At 39.3% G+C, this 18,867-nt stretch overlaps 1 protein-coding gene across 1 annotated transcript in view; it reads right to left on the reverse strand.

Annotated features, from left to right (window-relative positions):
- Nucleotides 1-4,396: 4,396 nt before the first annotated feature.
- cfap74 (cilia and flagella associated protein 74) overlaps nucleotides 4,397-18,867 on the reverse strand; it is a 59,141-nt gene continuing 44,670 nt past the window's right edge. Inside the window, exons 26-38 of the mRNA XM_084087034.1 lie at nucleotides 18,617-18,733; nucleotides 18,424-18,530; nucleotides 18,218-18,337; nucleotides 17,380-17,483; nucleotides 17,252-17,307; nucleotides 16,736-16,855; nucleotides 13,954-14,106; nucleotides 12,515-12,605; nucleotides 10,611-10,765; nucleotides 9,290-9,419; nucleotides 8,774-8,889; nucleotides 6,996-7,130; nucleotides 4,397-4,640 (exon numbers count right to left, since the gene is read on the reverse strand). Coding sequence (XP_083943160.1) covers nucleotides 4,533-4,640; nucleotides 6,996-7,130; nucleotides 8,774-8,889; nucleotides 9,290-9,419; nucleotides 10,611-10,765; nucleotides 12,515-12,605; nucleotides 13,954-14,106; nucleotides 16,736-16,855; nucleotides 17,252-17,307; nucleotides 17,380-17,483; nucleotides 18,218-18,337; nucleotides 18,424-18,530; nucleotides 18,617-18,733 — 1,512 coding nt within the window. The 3' untranslated portion in view covers nucleotides 4,397-4,532. The remainder of the gene's footprint in view (nucleotides 4,641-6,995; nucleotides 7,131-8,773; nucleotides 8,890-9,289; nucleotides 9,420-10,610; nucleotides 10,766-12,514; nucleotides 12,606-13,953; nucleotides 14,107-16,735; nucleotides 16,856-17,251; nucleotides 17,308-17,379; nucleotides 17,484-18,217; nucleotides 18,338-18,423; nucleotides 18,531-18,616; nucleotides 18,734-18,867) is intronic.

Consider the following 18,867-nt stretch of genomic DNA (forward strand, 5'->3'; position numbering starts at 1 on the left):
GCTTACAGGTCTTCTGAAACGAGAAGCTGAATGTGGAGTCAGATCAATGTCTTTGTTGAATTACAATCTGCATCAAATTAGAAAAGCCACACTGGTAGAAACATCTGTGTAATTTTAACTGTAAAAATGCTACAGTAGAAACCTGTTGGTTGGTCAACAGTAAGTTAATAGATCTAACTTACATTTCATGTTATGTTTAAATGTCTGTTTAGTCAAATTTAATTTGAATAATTGTTTCTTCTTAGTTTTTTGTTTGTTATCAGTTATGTACATTAGGGTTTTATGTTCATCTTATGTTGTTAAATGAATGTTTTATTATTTTATTGTCACGCATGTTACCATGATGGTGCATCTTTAATATATCAGTATTTCCCTCGGCTTGTGAAAATCATCATGTGGTTTTCTTTTTACCTTTAGTGTTATTATGCAGATTATCAGTGTGTGTTAAAGACAGATTTCAGTCGCAGCGTGGCCTTGCTAATTTAGCAGAAAAGGGCTGTTGGGTTTACCCGTCTAAAATGTGGTTTTTTTCTTGGTAAATTAAGCTTACTGTATTTTTTTGAGGGTTTGTATGAAATTCCAGGACTTTCAAGGACTTTTCAAGCACTACTTGTTTGTTTTTCTAGGACTACAATCAAAGATCTCACTTACAGTATTTAACAGTATCTTTATTATCTTTCAAATTCTAAAAAAGGTAAATAAATAAAAATAAACAAGTGAAAAAAGGTACAAATAAAGTGCAGCACATGCTATAACTGACAAAGATATCGCTTTCGTTATTCAGACTGATTTATTTTCATATATTATACATTTTTCTTCTGAAGAATGAAAGCTGTATCATATACTTGGATATTTATATGAGCAATATCACACTCATAGCCATGCGAAATGTCTCTATATCTATACCAGACGAGCTGCAGTGTTTATTTTGCGTGAAAAGATTGTTTTATCAATAAAATTAAACACTAATTTCACATATTTTGTCTTTCAATAACTCTTAATAACTCCAGATTTCCAGGACTTAAATGTCAAAAACTCAAATTCAAGTATAAGCACTTTAAGCACATTTTTTCTGTAAGAACAATAGTGCAACTATTCATGTTCAGTCTATAGGCTTTGTAGATGAAGAAACACAATGCTTTATATATAGATTGTAACTGAAAAATACTGCTAGGCAAACTCTAATGTATCTGAGCTCACTGGCGGAGGGCGATGCCAGCTCAGTGTTGTGATGTGGCTCAGGTGGAGCAGGTGTGAACGCCGACCCTTCAGAGAATCAGTCGTCCTGGAGACGTTCTGTACAGTGTGTGTACGACCAAACATAAAACGTCCCGTGAGAGATGATGCACTGCATCACTTTTACCAGTTATTTTCATCACAGCGTCGACTCAGCACTGCTGATTATTTTCCTGAAAGCAATGACGCTGTATTGCATGACTTTATTTGATTTAATACATTTTGAGCTAACTGTGATTTTGTATATGTACATTTCTGAAATACATAACTTAGACAGATCCTCTGATAACAGATCACTCTAAATTGTAATGTGGACTCATGCATTTTCTGTAAAGCTGCTTTGAAACGATGTGTGTGTAAAAAGCTCTATACAACTAAATGTGAATTGAATTGAATTGAATTGAAGAAGTACAGCCACATATCCAGTGTTTAATGCATGGCAGGGCCATTTGTGTTCATTTCTTAAAACTGGATTCTAATAATCAATCTTCAATGGGTTCATACTGAAGACAATAGATAGAAACTTTATTCTCAGAAGTAATCACAAATATGTCACATGGAACATTTAAGATATCATGCAATTTATTTCAAAGTTATTTAATCTCTTCCAACAGAGACACAGCAAGTTACTTACATTTCCCCCGATTATCCACATGGATGTGTTTGAGTAGTGGTATCATTCGGCATTTAAGAGTGATCAGGGTAGAGATCAGATTAGTGCTTTGAAAGGACGTGAAATACCAGAACTACAAATCTAACATTCTGCATTTCATAAAAGAGAATGGCATTATATGCAGCTAAGCTTTTAATAACCTTGCTTTTTATAGCAGGGTTGGGATGCAGTAATCTGATTTGGAGTAATCTGCTCAAATCTGGCATAAATGCTGACCGTATGCCTCTCGAACCGGCTGCTCCTATTGGCTGAGCCGCATCATTACTCGTGCTGGAAACTGGAGCATGTCATACTGACATTCAGTATTAGATCAGTCTCAAGGCAATGTCCCAGCTATACAGCCACAGTCCCATACTGTACAGGTTTAAGATCTAGACATACAGTATTTACCCTGCATTTACAGTATTCTTCAACTACTGATGTTGGAGCGTGTCACAAGTAACACACTGTGAAACGGTTAAATTACCCTCATATAAGATTTCTGTTCATTTAAACACAAATGAACATATTTTGGTAACACTGTTTTACAGTGTCCTTGTTACATGTGCTTAGGCCTACCATAGTAATAATAAATTATGAATAAATTATGAGTAAATTATGAATTATTATATGCAACTAATCCTAATCCTAAGTACGTGTAGTTAATTAATATTACTCAGTACTTAAATATATAATTATACTGTAACAATGACACATTAAAATAAAGTGTAACCGATATTTTTTATATTATCTCATTATTTCTGTGCATCCATTGAAAGTCCACGCAACCAAACTGTTCAAGCTTCAAAAAGTTCATGAAGACGCCAGATCCCTGCAAATCCAGCAGTGTAAACTCTACTCTCACTTTATGAAGAGATTTCATTGAGGATTTTGTTCACATATGATCAATGCACATACACTTTATTAGGTACACGTTTCCAGCACCGCGTTTGACCTTCAGAACTGCCTTAATTCTTCGTGGCAGAGATTCAACAAGTGCTGGAAACATTCCTCAGGGATTCTTGTCCATATTGTCATGAGATCATCACAGTTACTGCAGGTTTATCAGCATCCATGATCCGAATCTCCCGTTCCACGTCATCCCAAATCTGCTCTATTGGACTGAGATCTGGAGACTGTGGAGGCCGTTTGAGTTTAGTGAACTCACTGTCATGTTCAAGACAGCAGTTTGAGATGATTTGAGCTTTGTGACGTGTGTGTTATCCTGCTGGACGATCCATCAGATGATGGTCATTAAGAGCTGGACATGATCAGCATCAATACTCATGTAGACTGTGGCATTTAAACAACGCTCAGTTGGTAATAAGAGGCCCAAAGTGTGCCAAGAAAATATATAAAACCATTACACCACCAGCAGCCTTCTGTTGCGTGTTCCCGGGGGCGGGTTTATGTAAATTTTAGGGTTTGTGATGTCACTAACCTGTGAAGAAGCTCATTGTAGTTCCTACCAGCCGTTTGTTGTAGTCCTTAAAGGGGTGGTTGATTATGATTTGACTTTTCTAACTTTAGTTAGTGTGTAATGTTGCTGTTTGAGCAGAAACAACATCTGCAAAGTTACAACGCTCAAAGTTCAAAGCAAAGGGAGATATTTACTTTTAAAGAAACGTTTTAAGGACTACAACAAACGGCTGGTAGAGACTACACAACATTCCTCCCGGGTTAGTGACATCACCAACCCTAGAATTTACATAAACCCCGCCCCCGGAACATGATTTATAGATTATCAAGACAGAATATGCTAATCAATGACTAGAAGATAACTACACATAAGCTACATAAATTCATCAACTAACCATTCAGAAATGTCCTGTTGCTTCTACATGTTGTCACTTCTCGAGTCTCTCCATCATTGTCTGACTCCGGTTTGAACATAAAAGGCTAAAAGCTTTAGAAATGTTCAGTGCATGTCTGTGTGAGGTAAATGGACACAAGCTCTTGAAGCTCCGCCCTCTGTGCCGGGAGCAGCAGCTCATTTGCATTTAAAGGAACAGACACAAAACGGTGTGTTTTTGCTCAACCTCAAAAAGTGACAATTTTAACATGCTATATACAAATATCTGTGGGGTATTTTGAGCTAAAACTTCACACACACACTTTGGGGACATCAGAGACTTATTTTACATCTTGTGAAAAGGGCACTTCTGTAAAAGAAAATCTCTCCCTTCACATTGAACTTTGCAGATGTTGTTTATGCTCAAACAGCAACATTACACACTAACTAAAGTTAGAAAAGTGAAATCATAATCAACCACTCCTTTAACTGATGTGCCGTGTTCAAGTGTGTATGAGATCTGTGAGAAGATCTTCAGTGAAAAGTGAGCCTGTTCCTCACAGACATCCTTCAGTCTGTTACTGGTGCTCTAATGTTGATAAAGAGGGATTTGTATAGGCTCTATCTGTAATGGGATATGCCAGATATGTTTAGAAGTGTCTCCTCTCCTCCTTTGACAAAAAAGGCATCCGTGTAAATGTTTTGTACATCATTATTTATTGTTGCACAGAAACCATACACACACAGCATAAAAAGACCATGAACTCATATCAAATCAATAATGATCAACTAGATTCAAATATCAGGGTTCAGTAACAGTGAATTATATAATAATAAATAGTGAATGCATTTCTAGGTGGCTGTATTCGTGTCTGTATGGGCCATGAGATTGACACGGTAAACTGTGGTCTCGTCTCCTCTGACGGTCAGCAAAGCACACGCTTCAACCACTGCGTTCGGCTGGAACACAGAAACACACACACTTCTGACTGATCGAGGTAAAACACACAAACTACACCAGTTATCCTGTAACCTAGCTGCCTGGGGCCGGCAGCTCGAGGAAACCCTCTTCTGGCAGCAGACTCCTAAAATTTGTCTCTTTTAATGCATAGTATAGGACACTTAACAAATGATGGTCTGGTTGCTCGGGGGCTGCTCCCCTCTGGCAGCAGGTCCAGTCACAGAAAAGAAGGAAAAGCCCCGAATCCCTTTTAATACATATCATTAAGACTATTCTTGTTATCATGAGCATCAATCGGTCTGAGATTACTGTACCTTTCATGAATAAAAGTGGAGTATTTTATGTATCATTCAAACACTTTGATACAGAGTAATGCTATATGGGTTGTAATGGTGATGATGAATAACGGTAATGCCAACATGGTAATGAATTCTGTATGGGAGACAGAAATAATACACTGGTTGTAGTGTGTGAGATACTGTAAATGTTGACCTGGTATAATGCAGTGTCGCATTTGTTAATATGTAACCAACTCGGTTGATAGTTGTTTTGTAAAATGGTAAGAAATATGCAGTGTTGTTGTCTATTGTTATTTGGGTTTATGAACAGGGGTGGGAGTCAATAAGCTTGTCTTCTTCCCACTCCTTTTCGAGCTGTAATGTAAATTATTTTGTCTTTTTTTCTCTTTTATTATGTATATATATATTTCTGTTTTTCTTTCTTTAGCTCGAAATAAAATATTCAAATCAAAAACCTACAGGGCAATTCCAGTTCTGTGAATACAGCTTACTTTATTACCATATGACTCTTGATTATTTAATGACATATTCACTCAAAATATGACACATCAGACCTAAAACCTGGAGCTCGCAAAAGTTGCTGTCAGAGGACAGACAAAGATGAACTCTAGATGAATCTGGAGCCAAATCGAAGGACAAACTGGTGTGACGTCATTTCGAACAAAATCAGGCTAAATTAACGTTGTTTGGAGTTTGTTTCTGGAGTTTCGAAACAGCTTGCTAAAGCGAACTTTCTGGAAAAGTTCACTCCGGCTGTTAAACACCTTCGAACCACCATTGGTCGGTGTGGTGATGATGTAATAGGTGGGCGTGGCTCTGAGGCTCCGCCTTCTTTGAGGTGTAAATCTTCTCAGATTAATTTCTTCTGTTCAGTCCGTCGAGGACAGACGCGAGTGAAGACATGAACGCACTGAGAGCCGCTTTATAGCAGAAACTGAAGCTGTAATTGTATTTGAAAGAGACGCTGATACTGTTTTTTCATGTTTAATACTGTAAAGCTGCTGCTTTAAAGCAATCTACTGTATAAAGTGCTTTATAAATAAACGATAAGTGACTTTACCGGAGTGCTGAATCTCACATCCACATCTCTATGATCAGATGCTTTCTGAACGGCTGTTTTCTCACCGCTGGCCTGTTAGTTGTGTGTTTATTGTGTTATTGAGAGTATTCACATATTCATCTAAACGTCGCTCTCATCAATGTGGACGGCGCCGGGATGTTCGCTAACAGTAAATCACTGCAAAAGTGTTACGAACGTCTTTTTACCTCTAAGCGAACTACAAAAAAAAACTTTGCCTGAAGAATATCTGGGCCTTCATGTAAAAAGTACATTGATAAACTGGGGTGTGTTCTAGAAAGCAGGTCAAGCGACTTATCCGAGTAAGTTTACTTAAGAGTAAATATATAACCTCAACTTACGGTTCCAAAAACTTGGGTAACTTTTAGGGTAAGTAGCCAGCAGTTCCAGGGTTAGTCAGAGGCATTCGGTGCATGCATTTACATTTATGCATTTGGCAGATGCTTTTATCCAAAGCGACTTACATTGCACATAAGTATGGAAGCTTGTTTCTTGTTATAAAAAATAAAAAAGGTAATGGCGACTTTTTATCTCTTGCAATTCTGACTTTTTTACATCTCGCAATTCTTTTTATCTCAGAATTGCGTGATATAAAGTCAGAATTGTGTGATATAAACTCGAAATTACGAGAAAAAAAGTCAGAATTGCGAGTTTATATCAGAATTGTGTGATTTATTTAACTTTATATCACGCAATTCTGACTTTATAACTCGCAATTCTGAGAAATAACGTCAGAATTGTGAGATGTAAACTCGCAATTGTGAGATAAAAAGTCACAATTATCTTTCAAAATGTTTTATTCTGTGGCGGAAACAAGCTTCCATACATAAGGTACACAGTTCATCAGTTCATGCATTCCCTGAGAATCAAACCCATAGCTGTGCCGTTGTTTCTGCAGAGCCACAGTGGGCACGACAGCACAGATTACACACAATATCATCTCATATTATCTGAACGTTTCTGATTTCAGCACTCACGGCGAGACCAGCCGACGGCACCCAGGTGAGGCTGATGGGACGCCGGTGTCCTGCATCCACACTTCCCTGCGCCGGCGTCACGCTGAAGCCCTGCTGCTCGACCGTGGAGAGATTCTCCCAGAGGAACTCCAGCGTCTGACAGCAGAACACAGGAGATATCAGCAGGAACCACTTCAGACATGTCATGACTGATCAGGGGAATACAGCCGTGTCCCAGATCACGCACTATACACTGCGCACTATACACTGCGCACTATACACTACGCACTATACACTACGCACTATACACTACGCACTATACACTACGCACTATACACTACGCACTACGCACTACACACTACGCACTACACACTACGCACTACACACTGCGCACTACACACTGCGCACTACACACTACGCACTACGCACTATACACTACGCACTATACACTACACACTACGCACTACGCACTACACACTACGCACTACACACTACGCACTACACACTACGCACTACACACTGCGCACTACACACTACGCACTATACACTACGCACTACGCACTACACACTACGCACTATACACTACGCACTATACACTACGCACTATGCACTACGCACTATACACTACGCACTATACACTACGCACTATACACTACGCACTACGCACTACACACTACGCACTACACACTACGCACTACACACTGCGCACTATACACTACGCACTATACACTACGCACTATACACTACGCACTACGCACTATACACTACGCACTATACACTACGCACTATACACTACGCACTATACACTACGCACTACGCACTACGCACTATACACTACGCACTATACACTACGCACTATACACTACGCACTATGCACTACACACTATACACTACGCACTATACACTACGCACTATACACTACGCACTCAACCGTGTAGTGTATGAACTTTATACATTTATTTTGTCTTTCAGCATCGGAGTCTGATAGCCCCTCCCCCTCTGCTACGTAATTAAAGGGTTAGTTCACCCAAAAATGAAAACTCTGTCAGTAATCACTCTCCCTCATGTCATTCCAACCCCATAAGACTTTCGTTCATCTTCAGAACACAAATTAAGATATTTTTGATTAAATCTGAGAGCTGTCTCACTTCTCCATCGGCTTCTCTGTGATTGAAACTTGCCGCCCAGAAAGTGAGTAAAGACATCGTTAAAATAGTCCAAGTGACTACAGTGGCTCAACCTTAAGTTTATCAAGCGATGAGAATCACGTAATGTAACAGCGCAGCGCTTCTGGGTTGTACGTCTCAGAACGGAGGCTCGCTATTGGCCGACGCTGGTCATGTGTGTGATGCGTGTGATGCTGGCCAATAGTGAGCCTCCGTTCTGACGTACAACCCAGAAGCGCTGCGCTGTGAACTCACTCAGAGGAACACAGAAGAAAATGAAGAGTTTTCGGGGGGTTTTGCGCACAAAAAGTATTCTCGTCGCTTGATAAACTTGTGGTTGAGCCACTGTAGTCACTTGGACTATTTTAATGATGTTTTCATGTTTGGCTGAACTAACCCTTTAAAGTGGTGACAGTCGAGTGCATGAAGTCCAACGCTCTACACTTTACACGTTAAATAAGTGCATCATCATCCGGGTATTTGAAGTGCACTTTTTCCCTCTTTTGGGAATTTTCAGTGTGAACACATGCACTACTCATGCACTATTTATACTACAAATGAAATGGCGTAGAATAGTGCACAAGTGTGTGATCTGGGACGCACCTTATGTCTTCAGATGAACAGTTCACTTACTTTTTTAGTGGGCGGTTTGGAGCCGACGACACATCCCACGTGGAGTTTGCGTGTGACTGCGATTGCTCTGCCCTCTTCGTATTCACTCACAAAAGTCAGCAGCAAACTCTTGCTGTCTACACAATGTTTGTGAAAAAATGACAAAGACACGGAAATCAGGGATAACAGCTCAAAAAAGTGCTTTTTGTTAGTTTGGGCAAGGATCACCTGAATGTCTAACCAATGAAAGAAGAGGAGAGTGTTTGGGAAACCTGAGACTTCTAATGATGAATAATTAAGACTTCTCTTATACCAATTAAGATATTTAAGACTTTTTTGGCCTTAATTTTGATACAAATTGATTTCTGTCAGGCATGTATAGCCGGAATGTGGACCAGACCCAAAAGTCTGACTACATAACACTACGCAGAAAGTACACAAGTAGGTTTTACACAAGTTCAACATGTAGTTAGAAGGGTTGCAGAAGGAGACACAGCCTGAGCATGACTACAGTAAGACAGCAGCAGAGCGCAGTACCTCGATGTCCTGATGAGTATATATGTGACGGGACGAGTGCTTCAGAACAGACGTCTACTGGATCCCCTCCGCTGACAAACATGTAGTCTGAACACGAAGAGCCTCTGAGCTCCAGCACACACACCGTTTGCTATCAGCACAATCACAAACACACAATCATTTCTGTCCAGACATCAGAACTGCTGTGTATGAACGACACAGGCTTTAACCCTCCGGTGTTGTTCATTTGGGAGACATGTTAGTGTTGTTCACGGTCAAGAGTGACCGAACACCTGACATTTGTATTTTCAGTAAAATCAATATATATTATCATACAATAATATATTTTTGTTCAATAATTTTTTTTTATTTTGTATTTTGAGATAATTGTATGTTACTAATGAATATTAATGCAATACTTACAATTATTTTCCCCCTTGATGTGTGCTTTTTTCACTTCTGACCGCGAACAACACAAGTGTGACTTTTAAAATTTTTTTTACTACTATTTAGTTTTTCTAATCGAGTCCACGATTTTTTTTTGTGGTCACATAGCAACTGCCACTAAAGTAACTGAGTTTCGTGCCATTCCAATGAAGTAGCAATTAAAAAAAAATTAAAACAATTGGTCTAAAATGAAAAAACAACATCCGAGGGTTAAAAATTATATTCCATAATTATATTGTCAACAGGGAGGGAAATGAACATCCACCACTAGCCAAATGTGCATATTTGGAAACACTCTGCAATAAGGTTTCATTAAATATCAGCTAACTACATTAGTGAACAAGAACTAACAATGAAAAATACTTTTTCATTTAAGCATTTATTAATCTTGGTCAATGGTAATTTCAACATTTACTAATAATTTTTTTAAATCCAAAGTTGCATGTGTCAACAACTGTTATGCACTGTGAAATAACATGAACAAATTATGAACAATGAATTAGATCTATAACTAACATTAACAAAGATAAATAAATGCTGGGAGAATATATTGTTAGTTCACGTTAGGTAATGCATTAACTAAATGAGACCTTATTGTAAAGTGTTACTGCATATTTTAATATGCATATTAGCAACATTTCTTGCATTAATCTAACAAAAAGTGTTTTGCTTTAAGACATAAAAAATTGCCAAAAGAGGAAGAAAAATACATTCAAGTGGCAAATTTATCTTGTTTTATGCATGTGATAGTTTCCCAGTAAAAATATTTAACTAATGTAGAATATATATATATATATACACACACATATATATAATATACAACTTTTTGAGTTCAATAAAGTGTGCTATCCTGACTGTAGTGTTTTGTGTTGGTGTGGAGATGAAGATGTCTAACTTTGTTGATGAGTTGGACTGTGAGAAGGTCTCTGTAATGCAGACTCTGGTGATCGGGGTGAAAGGTCACAGTAATGTCAGCAGCAGCAGCAGGAGGAACAGCGCCACCTGGTGGAGACACACTGAACACACTCAAGCCGCTGTGGTTCTGAGGACCTGAGAGGAAGAATGGACACGAGGATATTAATGTCATGTACAGTAGTGGCCAAAAGTAGAAGATATTTCATTTCATGTTCCATGAACATTCAAAACATCTAGTTTTATTAAATGTTTTAAAAATGTTTATTCTCGGCTATATGAATGTTAAGGGAACATTCCCATTTTATCATTCTGCAAACGTTATTAGCATTTTGAGAACATTAATAAAGAGCAGATAACTCAGAACGAACATTCTATTAATGTTACTGGAAGAGTGTTTGTTCATAACTTTCAGAGAACGTTCCGTTAGCTGAGATGAGACTTTCCTAATCTTTTGCTTGAATTAAATAGAGAAGAGTCAAAATTCTGCCAGACATTCCCTTTTGTGTTGCACAGGAGACAGAAAGTTGAACGGGTTGATTGAATGATGACAGAATGTCCGTTTTTTGTTGAACCTTCCTCTAAAAGACGTGTATTCTGGCAAGGCAAGGCAAGGCAAGGCAAGTTTATTTATATAGCACTTTTCATACACAGTGGCAATTCAAAGTGCTTTACATAGAAGAAATTAAAATAATAAAAAGAAATAAGAATAATTAAAACAGTTTAGAAAAATAAAAAAAATAAAATACAGTACAGTACAAACAGTCGGACGAACATTGGCACAGTGCTCATTCAGTAAATGCATAGCTAAACAGATGTGTTTTGAGTCTGGATTTGAAAGTGACTATTGTAGGAGCACGTCTGATCTCTTCTGGAAGCTGGTTCAGCATAATAGCTGAAAGCGGACTCGCCATGCTTAGAGTGAACCCTTGGTATTTCTAGCTGATATGATCCTAGTGATCTGAGTGATCTGTTGGGTTTATATTCAGTGAGCATATCTGCAATATATTGAGGTCCTAGGCCATTAAATGATTTATATACCAGTAATAATACTTTAAAATCAATCCTAAATTTCACTGGGAGCCAGTGTAAAGACCTGAGGACTGGTGTGATATGTTCATATTTTCTGGTTCTGCTCAGAATCCTGGCAGCAGCGTTCTGTATGAGCTGCAACTGTCTTATGGTCTTTTTGGGAAGGCCAGTGAGGAGTCCATTACAATAATCCACCCTGCTGGTGATGAAAGCATGAACAAGTTTCTCTAAGTCTTGTCTGGAAACAAAGTATCTAATTCTTGCAATATTTTTCAGATGATAGTATGCTGATTTAGTTATTGCTTTGACATGACTACTGAAACTGGGCAGAATGTGCAGAATGTGCAGTCACATGCTTGTGTAGTGTGTGTAACTCACCCAGACGTGTGTTTAACTCACCCAGACGTGTGTTTACCTCACCCAGACGTGTGTTTAACTCACCCAGACGTGTGTTTACCTCACCCAGACGTGTGTTTAACTCACCCAGACGTGTGTTTACCTCACCCAGACGTGTGTTTAACTCACCCAGACGTGTGTTTACCTCACCCAGACGTGTGTTTAACTCACCCAGACGTGTGTAACTCACCCAGACGTGTGTTTAACTCACCCAGACGTGTGTGTAACTCACCCAGACGTGCGTGTAACTCACCCAGTCGTGCGTGTAACTCACCCAGACGCGCGTGTAACTCACCCAGACGTGCGTGTAACTCACCCAGATGTGTGTGTAACTCACCCAGACGCGCGTGTAACTCACCCAGACGCGCGTGTAACTCACCCAGACGCGCGTGTAACTCACCCAGACGCGCATGTAACTCACCCAGACGCGTGTAACTCACCCAGACGTGTGTAACTCACCCAGACGTGCAGTGGAGTCCATGAGCGACAGAATCCTCTCGCTTTCTAACGTCACACTGAAGCGCACGTCCAGTGAGGAGGCATTCTGCAGCTGAACACACACCACACACAACACATCAGCTCATTTAAATCACATTACAATGATTTCTGATCATGTGACACTGAAGACTGGAGTGATGATGCTGAGAATTCAGCTTAGCTGTTCATTTCTTTTGAACAGTAGTGAACAGCAATAAGAACAGACTCTGCATCAGCTAGACAGGTTATCTCACTCGCTCTGATCGCTCTTACAGTACAGTACAGTTTTGCTGGAGGTTACAGAGGTGACTGGAGATTTTACACACCTGATCTCTTATTCTCCAGGTAGAATAAAACGAGGAACACATTACAATGAACAAGAAACAGCATGTGAAACTGCACAGAAACACAGTGGACAGATCTGACCCTATGGTGACAGTGACCTCTAGTGTTGAACTGCAGCATGAACATGACATTATTCATCCCATACAGTCAGAACAAATATATATAAAAAGATAGTCCCTTTAGCAGAGTAGTACCTTTAAAGGCCCAATTTTGAACCAGATCTACCCCCAAAAAGGTGCATATTAGTACCTTAGTGTAGTAATATATACCTTTAAGGCACTACTATCAGACTTTTAGGGGTAAATAAGATACAAAGATGTCCGTTTTAGGATACAGTGACAAGCTTTTGTACACCTAAAGGGAATTTTTTTGACAGCTTAGTATAACTTGAAGTATAATTTTATAACTGTACATGTAAAAGGAGTGTACATTATGCACCCTGAAAAAATGCACCTCATTACAAGCATCTAAAAATTCTTAAATCAAGATACATTTACTGAAGAAGCAGAATGATTTAAGATACTGAAAAATAAGTGCGTTTTTGCTTAAAACAAGAAAAAAAAAAAATCAGTCACTGGGGTCCGAAAAATTTCGTTTTCCCTTTGAATTAAGTTTATTTTTCTTACTCCATCGGCAGATATTTTTTCTTGTTTGAAGCAAAACATTTTTTTTTGTCAATTCACATGTTGATCTGATTGGTTACAAGGTAGTTTGTGACGTCAGAAACACCAGCGATTTCAAAGCGTGTTTTTGAGACTGTCTTTGGTTCACTGCAGTTTTAAGGAGGAAATACTCAGCAATGGAGTTGACTTATGAATTTACACATGGTTTGTCTTAAAGCATATTAAAAACACCACATAGACACATAAACTACATTAAAAGCTGGATTTTCACCACAGGGGGACTTTAAACATTTTGCTTCTCAAGTAAATGTCTCTTGATTTAGCAGTTTGTACTGGAAAACAAGGCAGAAACACTGAGGAAGAGCATCATTTTTTGAAGTGCATCATCTGTCAAAAGTGAATGAATGAATGAATTCAAATTTCCGCGGCCAAAGAGAAACGTAGAGTTGATACCCTGAACACTTGCGAGGCGCTCTCGTTTGCAGGAACGCAGTCGAAGTGAATGTGTCCTTCATGTGAGCAGGAGAGGACGGGACTGACCGCTTCAGCACACAGTGAGATCTCCAGTGTCATCTGACGGCAGCTCACCTCCAGACTCTCACAGTACTGACAACACAACACAACACACATCACCTCCAGACTCTCACAGTACTGACAACACACATCACCTCCAGACTCTCACAGTACTGACAACACAACACAACACACATCACCTCCAGACTCTCACAGTACTGACAACACAACACAACACACATCACCTCCAGACTCTCACAGTACTGACAACACAACACAACACACATCACCTCCAGACTCTCACAGTACTGACAACACAACACAACACACATCACCTCCAGACTCTCACAGTACTGACAACACAACACAACACACATCACCTCCAGACTCTCACAGTACTGACAACACAACACAACACACATCACCTCCAGACTCTCACAGTACTGACAACACAACACAACACACATCACCTCCAGACTCTCACAGTACTGACAACACAACACAACACACATCACCTCCAGACTCTCACAGTACTGACAACACAACACAACACAACACACATCACCTCCAGACTCTCACAGTACTGACAACACAACACAACACAACACACATCACCTCCAGACTCTCACAGTACTGACAACACAACACAACACAACACAACGCACATCACCGCCAGACTCTCACAGTACTGACAACACAACACAACACAACACAACACACATCTCAGCAGATCCAGCCGCAGAACTGGGTGAATCTTCTACTCTACTCATCTAATACAGTGAATCTGGCCAAACCTGATCATATTTCACCAAAAATAAAGACAGTACGCATTACAGTAATGAGAATAATGAGTAACGAGAGATGTTTTGTTTTACTATGATAAGATTTTTTGGGGGAAAGGGAAATTCGGTCATCATTTACATCTAAGGTATGTTGAGCACAGAAGTTTGAGTGAAAAAAAAAGTACAAGCTTCTGTGTTCACCAAATATGTGTTGATAATTGTTTATATGGATATAAAAGCCTAAATTAATTCTGTTCGACAAATAGAGCAATTATATCTTTTCACAGGACTTGAGTCTGTTTACAGCTGATATTAAGATGCGTTTCGGTCGATCGGATCACAAGTAGACGAGGGAAACACATTCCCGTTTACACCTGGTGTTTTAATCCGTCTCTTCTGTCCACTTTCAAACACTTCTGTCCTGATTTCTTCGAGGGGAGGGTCTATGGGTGAGTAAATGTTTGGGCTTTTCAGATCTTATGATCTAATGGATGAAATAAGCTCACGATATTAACATATGAACACTACTGGAGATGACGGAGAAACACACAGAGAACATCAGCTTCAGTTTCTGCTCTGACAGACGCGAGATCAGCCGAACGCTGTGAGTGTGTGTTAGAAATCAGGAATGGAGAGAGAACATTGAGCTTCGTATGTTTTTCATCTTCAAACCAAACTTGAGCATTAGACCAGTAGACGGAGAGAAGACGGTCTTTAGAGGCTGTTTGAACACATTCGGTCACATGAGCGTTTACAGTACGAAAGCAATCCGGTCGAATGTGTTTTCAACTAACTCTGGAAGTGGAGGAAACTGGACGAGCTCAAAGCGTTTTGGGGCCTTGGATTAAACCGCTTGATTCATATGGATTTGTTTTACAACAGTTTTATAACTTTTTTGGGATATTGGAAGTTTTGATTACTTGATTTTTTTTTACTCGAAGATTGTGAATTTGAAACGCATTAGAAAGTGAGAGACTGTAAGTTTTGAATGCTTATATCTCCTAAATGCGAGTTTTGTCATTGTTTTGGAAACACACCAGCGTATTCATAACCTTAAGGCTAACATATTCATACTAAAAGCTAAAAAACTTACATTTTGATTTCCAGGAGACTTTAAAGAGCTCCATTATGCTTTTTTGAATATGACCTGTAATGTAGTGTGTAATAAATCAATTTGTGAATGTAAAATGTCTGCAGAGTTTTCAAGATCAAAGTGCACTACAAGTTATTGTCTCCTAAAATAAATGATAAAGTCTGAACTGCCTGAAACGAGTCGTCATCAATACCAGTCTCAGTTCTTGATGAATCTATGTAGGTTTGTAACTAATTTGCATAATTCCAGCCTCTGGTCTTGATTGGCTGATCAGCGTCTCTTAGCTCCTCCCTCAAACACTGTAGTGTATCTGAGACTGGAAGAGTTTGGTTCGTGTTGTTCATGTGGAGAAGACGCTGTTTTCTGAGATTGATACGGTAAAACCCACGCCATCGTTACTGTTCGTATCACTGTGTGTCAAGAGCTGAGATTCAGATATGATAATGAGCGTTTGGTTTCTGACCAATCACAGCAGAGCAGCTCTCAGAGAGGCGGGGCTTAGAGAGACTGAATCCTTGATCGAAGCGTTTCAGACACTGAGAGAACTGATGCTGCAGTGGAGATTATGAGGACATTAAAGTGTTTTTTGGATGCATGTAAACCTATTTTAGGAGAAAATTAGGGAGCCTTTAAAATAGCATAACAGGGGCACTTTAATCACTCTATTTAAATCTATTTCTCTGTAGCTATAAATACACTATTTAATATTAAAGCATCTATCGAGCATCTACATTTAGTTATATCTATTTTACAATCAGCTGGTGTCGCACGGCCCCAAGATCAGATACTGGCGATAGTATGAAACACTTTTTGCTATGATGTGTGTATGGGTGGCGGCGGCGCTCACCTTCTTGGCCACAGAAGGAGTAAATGCGATCAGGAGTGTGTGTGTGTCTTCAGGACCGATGGATCGCATGGCGTTCAGCACAGAAAACGGCCCGTTCACATCCAGCACAGATGATGTCAGCTGAAAGTCAGCAGGTTAAGGCTGATATCAAACACATAACTGCAGCATTTCTACCACAAGAACTTCATTTTACCATTAACAACATTAAAGGCATATTGAAGCTTCAGTACAGTACTATCGACACGTTTTTTTAAATATATACTTACACTGGAATTCTATGCGTTAGCAGAAATGTGATGCTTGTATTTTAGTTAACATGAGTGCTTTAATTAATTGTGTTATTTGAGCTGTAAATTGGTTTGAATTGTCGTTTTTGAAAGTGTGTTACTGATGGAAATGTTTCGAATATATATATATATATATTCCACACCGGTAGTGTAAGTTACACAACACACATTATATAATATTTCTTTACACTGACTTATTAAGTTATTAAGAAATAATTGAAAAAGATACCTTCACAAACTCTGAGGAAATGTTCTGGATCTTCACCTTTTTCAACACCTTCTGACCTACAAGGATGAAACCATTACAAGTGAACAGGTAAAAAGCAGGCAGTAAAGGTGATGATGAAAGTGTCTCACCGACTGCCACCTGACTGAAGTGGAGTGTGTGTCGGTCAGAGACGAGAAGCAGAGCCGGTCTGACAGCGGGACAGTGTAACTCCAGATACAGCGTCTCATGAGGGCTAAACAATGGTGACACTTCACAATAAGGTCTCGTTTGTTAACATTAGTTAATGTATTAACTAACATGAAATAACAATGAACATTACATTTGTTACAGTATTTGTTAATCTTTGTTAATGTTAGATAATAAAAATAGTTCATTGTTTGTTCATGTTAGTTCACATGCATTAACTAATATTAAGAAATACAACTTTGATTTTAAGTATTAGTAAATGTTGAAATTAAAGTCCCCTGTGGTGAAAATCCAGCTTTTAATGTTGTTTATGTGTCTATGTGGTGTTTTTAATCTGCTTTAAGACAAACCATGTGTAAATTCATAAGTCTCAAAAACACGCTTTGAAATCGCTGGTGTTTCTGACGTCACAAACTACCTTGTAACCAATCAGATCAACGTGTGATCGTCAACCAGTGGATCTCTGAGCTGAGTGAGTGAGTGGAGGCGGGGCTCATTTGCATATTCATAGAACCGCGTATACTAAATGAGGCAAGGGTGTCGAGTTACATTCAAGATATTTTAAGGCATTATTTTTCAAGGAAATATAATTTTGGTGATCAAAGATTAGTTTTAACGGATATAATCATTGACTACAGGGGGATTTTAACATTATCTAAGATTAATCAATGCTGTAGAAGTATTGTTCATGTTAACACAGAGTTACCTGGAGAACGTTAAACTTGAATAACTTTTAATGACTTTTTGAAGGACACATTTCCCTCGTTCTCTCATCATCACCTGTGTCTGGGCTCCTCTGATGTGTCTGGTGTAGAAGTGAAGCAAGAGATGACATGGCGAACGCGGCGCTCAGTGAAGGAGCGTAGAAGCGAGGCTTTCGCAGACACATACTCAAAAGAGCTGTGAAGAAATGATATAAATATAATTATATTTTCAACTGTCCCCTGACAATTATGCCAACATTATAAAACACAGACTGGTTTTACCGTGCTTGAACGTCTGCTGGGTCCGGCGAGTGGAAGGGACTGCCGTCTGCAGGCGTCACTTTACTGCCTTGATCTTTCACCATAAGCAACTGAGTTTCCATTTTGCTCTGTGAAATGAAGAAGACAGCAGTGAAGTTACAACAGCTGGCAGTGCTGTGAGCGTGAGAAGTGACGTGGTGTGTGTGAACCTTACTTTGGTGTCAGGTTGTGTGTGTTGGCAGTCGATGGTCTCATTCCTCCGGCGAAGAACCTCTGCTTTGATGACATCATCAGACAGTGTCGGACTGAACGTCACCTGGATCAGACACCTCTGAGGACACACACACACACACACACACACACACACACACACACACACACACACACACACACACACACAGACCTGAGACTGCTTTCACACAAAAACTTCAGGGCAAACAAATAATGGAGATGAGCAGGTTGTCA

Source organism: Abramis brama, assembly GCF_963993115.1.
Source record: "Abramis brama genome assembly, chromosome: 16".
Lineage (NCBI taxonomy): Eukaryota > Metazoa > Chordata > Actinopteri > Cypriniformes > Leuciscidae > Abramis > Abramis brama.